General features: G+C 35.7%; 1 protein-coding gene across 1 annotated transcript in view; it reads left to right on the forward strand.

The window, feature by feature from the left end:
• The first annotated feature begins 7,200 nt into the window (after positions 1-7,200).
• Positions 7,201-11,084, forward strand: part of UBE2J2 (ubiquitin conjugating enzyme E2 J2) — a 10,302-nt gene continuing 6,418 nt past the window's right edge. Inside the window, 1 exon segment of the mRNA XM_053997256.1 lies at positions 7,201-7,221. Within this exon segment, the coding sequence (XP_053853231.1) occupies positions 7,201-7,221 (21 nt within the window).

Here is an 11,084-nt window from a genome sequence, read left to right on the forward strand (position 1 = left end):
TTTTCCAAAGTGGCCTTTTCCAAACAAAGCTTTTCCAAAGTGGATTTTTCCAAGAGGGTTTTTCCAAAGTGGATTTTTCCAAAGAGGGTTTTTCCAAAGTGGATTTTTCCAAGAGGGTTTTTCCAAAGAGACCTTTTCCAAACACGCTTATTCCAAAGAGGCCTCTTCCAAACAGACTTTTCCAAAGTGGATTTTTCCCAAGAGTCCTTTTCCAAATCTTTTTTTTTTCCAAGGAGCCCTCTTCCAAACAAGGCTTTCCCCAAGAGTCCTTTTCCAAGCAGGTTTCTTCCTCTTCCAAACTGGCCTTTTCCAAAGAAGCTTTTCCAAAGTTGCCTCTTCCAAAGAAACCTTTTCCAAGCAGGCGCCAGACGAGTTTGTCATTAGGAAAAGCTGACATTAAAAGCACAGAGAATCTGGGTCCAGGGAGATCCCCCCGGAATCTGGGTCCAGGGAGAGCCCCCCGGAATCTGGGTCCAGGGAGATCCCCCCGGAATCTGGGTCCAGGGAGATCCCCCCGGAATCTGGATCCAGGGAGATCCTTCCAGAATCTGGATCCAGGGAGAGCCCCCCGGAATCTGGATCCAGGGAGATCCCCCTGGAATCTGGGTCCAGGGAGATCCCCCGGAATCTGGATCCAGGGAGATCCCTCCAGAATCTGGGTCCAGGGAGAGGCCCCCGGAATCTGGATCCAGGGAGAGCCCCCCAGAATCTGGATCCAGGGAGATCCCCCCGGAATCTGGATCCAGGGAGAGCCCCCCAGAATCTGGGTCCAGGGAGATCCCCCCGGAATCTGGGTCCAGGGAGATCTCCCTGAAATCTGGGTCCAGGGAGATCCCTCCAGAATCTGGGTCCAGGGAGATCCCCTCGGAATCTGGGTCCAGGGAGATCCCTCCAGAATCTGGGTCCAGGGAGATCCCCCCGGAATCTGGGTCCAGGGAGATCCCTCCAGAATCTGGGTCCAGGGAGATCCCCCTGAAATCTGGGTCCAGGGAGATCTCCCGGGAATCTGGATCTAGGGAGATCCACTGGAATCTGAGTCCAGGGAGAGCCCCCCAGAATCTGGGTCCAGGGAGATCCCCCCGGAATCTGGATCCAGGGAGATCCCCCCAGAATCTGGATCCAGGAAGATCCCCCTGAAATCTGGATCCAGGGAGAGCCCCCCGGAATCTGGGTCCAGGGAGATCCCCCCGGAATCTGGATCCAGGGAGAGCCCCTGAAATCTGGATCCAGGGAGATCCCCCCGGAATCTGAGTCCAGGAAGGAGCAAGGAACCCAAATTCCGCTGCTGCTGAGGGATCCCGAGGAGCTTTCCCCCACTTCCACAGGATTTCTGCGCCGAGGTGGATCTGGGACTAATGCTGGGAAGTCTGAGGGCACAAAAGGTGAGGGATTTTCTTCTCTCCAAGAACTCCAGGGAGTTCGGAAGTGTCAGCTCGTTGTGGAGCCACGCACGTTTGGAATTCATGACTGGGGGAATATTTCTGGTGGGATATTCTGATTTCTTACTGTTATTTTATTATATTTATAAATATTAATTATATTATTACTTTATTATTATTTACTATATTCTAATAGATATGATTTATTATTGATATTTTTAGCTATTATTAGATGCATTATTTATTTATATATATTTTTATAGCTTATTTATATGTATTATTTATTAGGTGCATTAATTTATTTATATATTATTTTAATAGATTATTACATATATAATTTATTAGATGCATTATTTATTTATATATTTATCTTTATAGTTTAGTTTTTATATATTATTTATTAGATGCATTATTTATTTATATGTTCATGTTTATAGTTTACTTATTATATCTATATATTATTAGATGCATTATTTATTTATATATTACTTTACTGGATTATTTATCTATTATTTATTAGATGCATTATTTATTTATATATTAATTATTATAGTTTATTTATTCTATATTATTTATTACATTCACTATTTCTATATTTATTTTTATAGTTTACTTATTATATATGATTTTTATATGCATGATTTATTTATATATTAATTATTATAGATTATTTATTGTACATATCATTTATTATATCATTATTTATTCTCTTTTTATGTGCCTAAAGCAGGACTGGCTCAAAACCACCCCTGTGGCTTCATCCTTATGGCAAAGAATCAGGGAAAAATTCAACTTTCAACGGGGTGGGAATTAGCAGCTGCTTTTAATTTTTGCTGTAGGATCTCATTGTGCAGAACAAACCAAAATTAATTTAACTCTCAGGGTGTTTCCTCAAGACCACCAAAATATTCATTAATTAATATTACAACATTGATATATTATTAATATTAATATAGTAATTGTAATATCATAGTAATATAGCATATTAATATTTTATTAATAGTAATGATATTAATATTATGACTAAATTATTGATATATTATAATATGACTATATTGTTAGTATTAATTATATTAATAATACTGATATTAATAATATTTATATTATGACTAAATTATTGCTATATTATAATATTACTATATTGTTAATATTAATTATATTAATAATACTGATATTAATAATAATATTAATATTATGACTAAATTATTGATATATTATAATATGAATATATTATTGATATTAATGATATTAATAATATTGTCATGAACAATATTAATATTATTAATTAACGTTATGAACAGCGATTTTGCCACAAAAATAGGAATTGAAATCTTTGTATTTTACAGCAGTGAAATTGAAAACCACTGAAAATAGATCCATAATCCTGGACAAAGAAATACAAAAAGAAATACAAAATGAGTACAACTAAAAATCCTGATTTTTTTGTTTGGTTTTGTTTTTTTGGTTTTTTTTTTGGTTTTTTTTTTTTGTTTTTTTAGTTTTTTTTTTTTTTGTTTGTTTGTTTTTTTTGGTTTTGGTTTTGTTTTTTTTTTTTTTTTGTTTTGTTTTTTTTTTTTTTTTTGTTTTGTTTTTTTTTTTTTTAATTTCTCCTTTGCAATTCCAGGGGTAATTCCAGCATTTCTGAGCATGGAGAGCTGGCTCTGGTGGCAGTTTGGGACATCGGAGTGATGACAAGGTGAGAATTTCCAACGTGCCAGCAGCCCCTGAGTCACCTGCTCATTATGTCATTACACGGAGTTTACTGAGGCCAAACTTTGGGACAACCTTTGCTCCAAATTTTTTTAAAAATTAAATAATAAAATATAGAAAAAATATTTAAAATATATATTAATATATATTATATTAATATATATTAATATATATTATAGAAATAAAAATTTTATAAATAATAAAAATTAAAATATATTTTAAAAATCATAATAAATACTACAATTAATAAAATAATAGAAATAATTTTCAAATAATAAAAGAAAAAAATGGATAGAGAGGCTTGAAATTGAGGAGAGCGGAGGCAGCTGGAGGGTTGTTGGGAGAGGTTCTGTGATGATGGAATGAATGAAATGAAATTAATTTAATTTAATGAAATTAAAGCTCTGAGTCTTTAGCCATGAGGAAATGTGGAATAAAAAAAAAAAATAATTACCCAGAATGAATGCTAGAATAATCTGCTCCTTGCTCATGAGGAAATGTGAAATAAAAGGAATAATTACCCAGAATAAATGGTAAAAGAATCTGCTCCTTGCTCATGAGGAAATGTGGGAAAAATGCAAAAATTACCCAGAATAAATGGTAAAAGATTCCACTCCTTGCTCATGAGGAAATGTGAAATAAAAGGAATAATTACCCAAAATGAATGCTAAAAGAATCTGCTCCTTGCTCATGAGGAAATGTAAAATAAAAGGAATAATTACCCAGAATAAATGGTAAAAGATTTTATCAAACACAGATTTTTTTTTTTTTAATCTCTAATTTTGACTCTAAAAACCCCCAGACAAAGCCTGGTTGTCAGAGATAATTCAGTTTTCAGGCGTTCTGAGCGGGATTAGAAGTTTGTGGCGAACTCATCCTGTTTAAATGTGATTTGTTAAAATTTAACAGAATGAAAAAAAAGAAAAAGAAAGAAATAAAATGAACAAAGCAAAAATAATCCAGCACAACCCAAGGTTTAGAGCTACAAATATAAAAAACACACATTAAAATAAAAAAAATTAAAAGAAAAATAAAAATATACCCGAATTCCCCAGTGTACCTTGGCAGGAACTCCGAGCGTCGAGAGAAGCCACTAAACCCAGGCCTGGCTTTAAGCTGGGCTTAGCCCTGAGCGGAAGTGCTGGCCCAAATCTGGGGATTTGGGAATGAGGAGCCCTGGAGCTGTCCAGCCTTTATGGAGGGAAGGGATGACATCAACAAGGGGCAGGAGCTGAGGGAGGAGGAGAGCACGGAATTATTCGATCCAGGGAACACTCGGAAGTGAAGGAACTGGACAGACGGGTTGGCGGGCGGGTCACGGCGCAGGTAAGCCGGCTTTAAGAGCTGTGGCGTGTTCCCCTTGGGGGTTTCTTTCACCCCCTCGTGATCCGAGTCATCGTTTTTTAGGGAAGTAACCATGGATTCCAGAATGTTCTTCCTGCTCTGGATTTTTCCATTTCTGTCCTTCCCACTCTGGACTTTTCCCATTTTTGTCCTTCCCACTCTGGATTTTTCCATTTCTGTCCTTCCCACTCTGGATTTTCCCATTTTTGTTGTTCCCATTCTGGATTTTCCCATCTTTGTCCTTCCCACTCTGGATTTTTCCATTTTTGTTCTTCCCACTCTGGATTTTTCCATCTTTGTTGTTCCTGCTCTGGATTTTCCCACCTAGGGAGGATCTTTGTCCTTCCCACTCTGGATTTTCCCTTTTTTGTCCTTCCCACTCTGGATTTTCCCATTTTTGTTATTCCCACTCTGGATTTTTCCATTTTTGCCCTTCCCATTCTGGATTTTCCCATTTTTGTTCTTCCCACTCTGGATTTTTCCATCTTTGTTGTTCCTGCTCTGGATTTTCCCACCTAGGGAGGATCTTTGTCCTTCCCACTCTGGATTTTCCCTTTTTTGTCCTTCCCACTCTGGATTTTTCCATTTTTGCCCTTCCCACTCTGGATTTTTCCATCTTTGTTGTTCCTGCTCTGGATTTTCCCATCTCTGTCCTTCCCACTCTGGACTTTTCCATCTTTGTTGTTCCTGCTCTGGATTTTCCCACCTAGGGAGGATCTTTGTCCTTCCCACTCTGGATTTTCCCATTTTTGTTATTCCCACTCTGGATTTTTCCATTTTTGCCCTTCCCATTCTGGATTTTTCCATTTTTGCCCTTCCCATTCTGGATTTTCCCATCTTTGTCCTTCCCACTCTGGATTTTTCCATCTCTGTCCTTCCCACTCTGGATTTTCCCATTTTTGTTCTTCCCACTCTGGATTTTCCCATTTTTGTTATTCCCACTCTGGATTTTTCCATTTTTGCCCTTCCCATTCTGCATTTTCCCATCTCTGTCCTTCCCACTCTGGACTTTTCCATTTTTGTCCTTCCCACTCTGGATTTTTCCATTTTTGTTCTTCCCACTCTGGATTTTCCCATCTCTGTCCTTCCCACTCTGGATTTTTCCATTTTTGTTATTCCCACTCTGGATTTTCCCATCTCTGTCCTTCCCACTCTGGATTTTCCCATTTTTGTTCTTCCCACTCTGGACTTTTCCATCTTTGTTGTTCCTGCTCTGGATTTTCCCACCTAGGGAGGATCTTTGTCCTTCCCATTCTGGATTTTCCCTTTTTTGTCCTTCCCACTCTGGATTTTTCAATCTCTGTCCTTCCCACTTTGGATTTTCCCATCTCTGTCCTTCCCACTCTGGATTTTTCCATTTTTGTCCTTCCCACTCTGGATTTTCCCATCTTTGTTATTCCCATTCTGGATTTTCCCATTTTTGTTCTTCCCACTCTGAATTTTCCCATCTTTGTCCTTCCCACTCTGGATTTTCCCATTTTTGTTCTTCCCACTCTGGATTTTTCCATCTTTATTGTTCCTACTCTGGATTTTCCCATTTTTGTTATTCCCATTCTGGATTTTCCCATCTTTGTCCTTCCCACTCTGAATTTTCCCATCTTTGTCCTTCCCACTCTGGATTTTCCCATTTGTGGAGGATCTTTCTGCCTTCTTTCCCTGTTTTCCAGAGCCTGGCAGGACCCCAGGGAATTGGAGCCATCAGGCCTCGAGGAATTGCATTCCTCGTCGGAATCGGAGTGGATTTCCTCCTGCTTCTCCAAGAATATCCAATCCCAATCCAATTCCAATCCAATCCCATCCCCAATCCCAATCCAATTCCAGTCCCAATTCAAATTCCAGTCCCAATTCAAATTCCAATCCCCATCCCAATTTCAATCCCAATCCCAATTCCATCCCAATTTCAATCCCATCTCCAATCCCAATTCCAATCCCCATCCCAATCCCAATTCAAATTCCCATCCCAATTCCAATTCCGATTCCAATCCCAATCCCATTCCCCTCCCAATCCCATTCCCATTCCAATCCAAACCCAGTTCCATCCCAATCCAATCCCATTCCCCTCTCAATTCCAATCCTATCCCATTCCCATCCCAATCCAATCCCAATCCCATTCCCTTCCCAATCCCATTCCCATCCCAATCCCATTCCCATCCCAATCCCAATCCCAATCCCAATCCAATCCCATTCCCCTCCGAATCCCATCCAATCCCAATCCCATTCCCCTCTCAATCCCAATCCCAATCCCAATCCCAATCCCAATCCCATCCCAATCCCATTCCAATCCCATTCCCCTCCCAATCCAATCCCATCCCAATCCCATCCCAATCCCAATCCCGATCCCATCCCAATCCCATTCCCATTCCCATCCCAATCCCATTCCCCTCCCAGTCCCAATCCCAATCCCAATCCCATCCCAATCCCAATCCCGATCCCATCCCAATCCCATTCCCATTCCCAATCCCCTCCCAATCCCATTCCCCTCCCAATCCCATTCCCCTCCCAATCCAATCCCATTCCCCTCCCAATCCCCTCCCAATCCCAATCCAACCCCATCCCAATCCCATTCCCCTCCCAGTCCCGTCCCCGTCCGGGATCAGGTGCCGAGGTGGCAGCACTAACCCCGCTCACGGCCGGTTTTGGGCTCGTGCTCCGGCGGGCGCGCGGCGGCGGCGGCGCAGGAAGGGATCCGCGGCACGCGGGACAATTCCCGGCATTAGCGCCGATCCTGTCCCACGTGGGAAAAACCAGGAGGTTTTTTAAGGTGAAAATGGGAATTTTTGGGATCCAGGTAAGTTCCGAGCCTGCCTTTCCCAGCTGGATTTTCTCTCCCACTGGAAGCTGTGAAAAAAAAAATAAATTGAAATTTCTTGTGAAATGTGATTCAGAAAGGAGGGAGAGAGGAAAAGGTGGAGGGAAAGAACTCCCCTGATTCGGGCTGATTTTAATCCTGTTTCCACTGGTCTATGCTGGATTTTGTTCTAGACACAGGGAAGTTTTAAAATTATTATAAATTTTTAAATAGTTAAAAATTTAAAATATTGAAATTATTTAAAATTTTTGCCCAAGACACATGGAAATTTTTCAACGATTTCAAATCATTTATTAAATTTTAAATTTTTTAACGATTTCAAAGATTCAATTCCTATTAACCAGCTTTGATATTAAAAGGAAATTTCACAAATTGGACCTGAAACCTGGTTTAAATTAATTTAAAAAAAAAACAACAAACATGTTTTAGCAACTACTGAAAAAAATTAATCTTTAATTGGTTTAAATTAATTAAAAAAAAAACAACAACATTTTTTAGAAACCACTGAACAAAATTTAATTTTTAATTTTGATATTAAAAGGAAATGTCACAAAACATACCTGAAACCTGATTTAAATTCATTTTTTTTTAAAAAAAACCAACATTATTTTAGAATCTACTGAACAAAATTTAATTTTGAAATTTTATATATATATTTATATATAAAATACATATTTTTGTTATATACATTATATATAAACTATAAATAATATAATATAATATAATATAATATAATATAATATAATATAATATAATATAATATAATATAATATAATATAATATAATATAATATAATATAATATAATTTTTTTATTTTATTAGCATTCCATTCTATCAATATTCCATTCCATTAAATTTAAATATTTTAAATAATAATTTTAATAATTTAAAAAATTTTATATTTTTAATATTAAATTTAAACATTTTTAATAATAATAATTTTAACGGTTTTAATGTTTATTTCACAGGCTCAGCTGGATGATAAAATGATTCTCAGCGTTCTGATAAACCACTGGAACAGAAATAAATATCAAATTATTAAAAAATGCCAAAATAAATCAGCCAGAGCAGCAGGAGAAGTTCCCAGAGAGGAAAAAAAGGAATTCAGGGGAAAAAATGAATTCAGGGATTTCCAGATTAAAAAAAAAAGGAATTCAGGGAGCCCCAGATGAAAAACAAATCCCATTTAATTCCCATAAATTATATAAAAAATCAATTTTTTTTTACATAAACCCCATTTTCTACATGAAAAACCCCATTTAATTCCCATAAATTATATAAAAATTCAATTTTTACATTAAACCACATTTTCTACATGAAAAACCCATTTAATTCCCATAAACATTAACAATATAAAAAATTCAATTTTTTTTTACATAAAACCCCATTTTCTACATGAAAAACCCCATTTAATTCCGTAAACATAAATTATATAAATAATTCAATTTTTTTACATAAAAACCCCATTTTCTACATGAAAAAACCTATTTAATTCCCATAAATTATATTAAAATCAATTTTTTTTACATAAAACCCCATTTTCTACATGAAAAACCCATTTAATTCCCATAAGTTATATAAAATTTCAATTTTTTTTACAAAAAATCCCATTTTCTACATGAAAACCCCATTTAATTCCCGTAAACATAAATTATATCAATAAAAATTAAAATTTTTACATAACACCCCCATTTTCTACATGAAAAACCCCATTTAATTCCATAAATTATACTAAAAATCAATTTTTTTACATAAAACCCCATTTAAGTCCCATAAACATAAATTATATCAATAAAAAATTCAATTTTTTTACATAAAACCCCATTTTCTACATGAAAAACCCCGTTTAATTCCCATAAACATAAATTATATCAATAAAAAATTCAATTTTTTTACATAAAACCCCATTTTCTACATGAAAAACCCCGTTTAATTCCCATAAACATAAATTATATCAATAAAAAATGAACTTTTTTGCACCCCTGGTGCTTCACCTGCCAGGCAGCTCCGATGACGCGGGGCTAATCCTTAATTAAAACGCTCATTAAGCTGTTAATTGCTGTTTGTGCAGAGCCCGCTGACGTCACCGGCCCGGGCGTGGCTTTGTCACCTCCCGTCAATTGCTCCACCCTGGTGAAAAATCCGATTTTTTGGCATTTTCCTCCTTAAAAATGAGGTTTTTTTGGATATTCCTCAGTAAAAATCAGATTTTTTTGGCATTTTCCTCCTTAAAAATGAGGTTTTTTTGGATATTCCTCAGTAAAAATCAGATTTTTTGGCATTTTCCTCCTTAAAAATGAGGTTTTTTGGGATTTTCCTCAGTAAAAAATCAGATTTTTTTGGCATTTTCTTCCTTAAAAATGAGGTTTTTTGGGATATTCCTCAGTAAAAATCAGATTTTTTTGGCATTTTCCTCCTTAAAAATGAGGTTTTTTGGGATATTCCTCAGTAAAAATCAGATTTTTTTGGCATTTTCCTCCTTAAAAATGAGTTTTTTTGGGATTTTCCTCAGTAAAAATGAGGTTTTTTTGGGATATTCCTGAGTAAAAATCAGATTTTTTTGGCATTTTCCTCCTTAAAAATGAGGTTTTTTGGGATATTCCTCAGTAAAAATCTAAAAATCAGATTTTTTTGGCATTTTCCTCCTTAAAAATGAGGTTTTTTGGGATTTTCCTCAGTAAAAATCAGATTTTTTTGGCATTTTCTTCCTTAAAAATGAGTTTTTTTGGGATTTTCCTCAGTAAAAATGAGGTTTTTTGAGACTTTCCTCAGTAAAAATGAGGTTTTTTGGCATTTTCCTCCTTAAAAATGAGGTTTTTTGGGATATTCCTCAGTAAAAATCAGATTTTTTTGGCATTTTCCTCCTTAAAAATGAGTTTTTTTGGGATATTCCTCAGTAAAAATCAGATTTTTTTGGCATTTTCCTCCTTAAAAATGAGGTTTTTTGGGATATTCCTGAGTAAAAATCAGATTTTTTTTTGGCATTTTCCTCCTTAAAAATGAGTTTTTTTTGGGATTTTCCTCAGTAAAAATGAGGCTTTTTGGGATATTCCTAATTAAAAATTAGGTTTTTTTTTGGATATTCCTCAGTAAAAATGAGGTTTTTTGGGATTTTCCTCATTTAAAATGAGTTTTTTTTGGGATATTCCTCAGTAAAAATGAGTTTTTGTGGGATATTCCTTGTAAAAAATTAGGGTTTTTTGGATTATTCCTCATTAAAAAAGACTTTTTAGTGGCTATTCCTCATTAAAAATTAGGTTTTAGTGGATATTCCTCAGTAAAAATGAGGTTTTTTTGGCATTTTCCTCCTTAAAAATGAGGTTTTAGTGGATTTTCCTCACTTAAAATGAGTTTTTTTTGGGATATTCCTCAGTAAAATTGAGTTTTTGAGATTTTTCCTCCTTTAAAATGAGGTTTTAGTGGATATTCCTCAGTAAAAATCAGGTTTTTTTTGGATATTCCTCAGTAAAAATCAGGTTTTTGGGATTTATTCCTCCTTTAAAATGAGTTTTTTTTGGGATATTCCTCAGTAAAAATCAGGTTTTTGAGATTTTCCTCCTTTAAAATGAGGCTTTTGCGGATATTCCCCAGTAAAAAGGAGGTTTTTTGGGGATATTCCTGGTTAAAAATGAGGTTTTCTGGGATATTCCTCATGAAAATGAGGTTTTTTTGGGATATTCCTCGTTCAAAATGAGTTTAGATATTTTATCCAAGAACCAAAAGAAAAATTTACCATTGACTCAAGAAGTGTCAAAACAACGAAACAGAGCCTTGAAAAGAAATAAAATATATTTATTTCACATAAAATTATCTTTTTATATATATATGTGTGTGTGTGTAAA

This window comes from Vidua macroura, chromosome 23 (genome assembly GCF_024509145.1).
Source record: "Vidua macroura isolate BioBank_ID:100142 chromosome 23, ASM2450914v1, whole genome shotgun sequence".
NCBI classification, from domain to species: domain Eukaryota; kingdom Metazoa; phylum Chordata; class Aves; order Passeriformes; family Viduidae; genus Vidua; species Vidua macroura.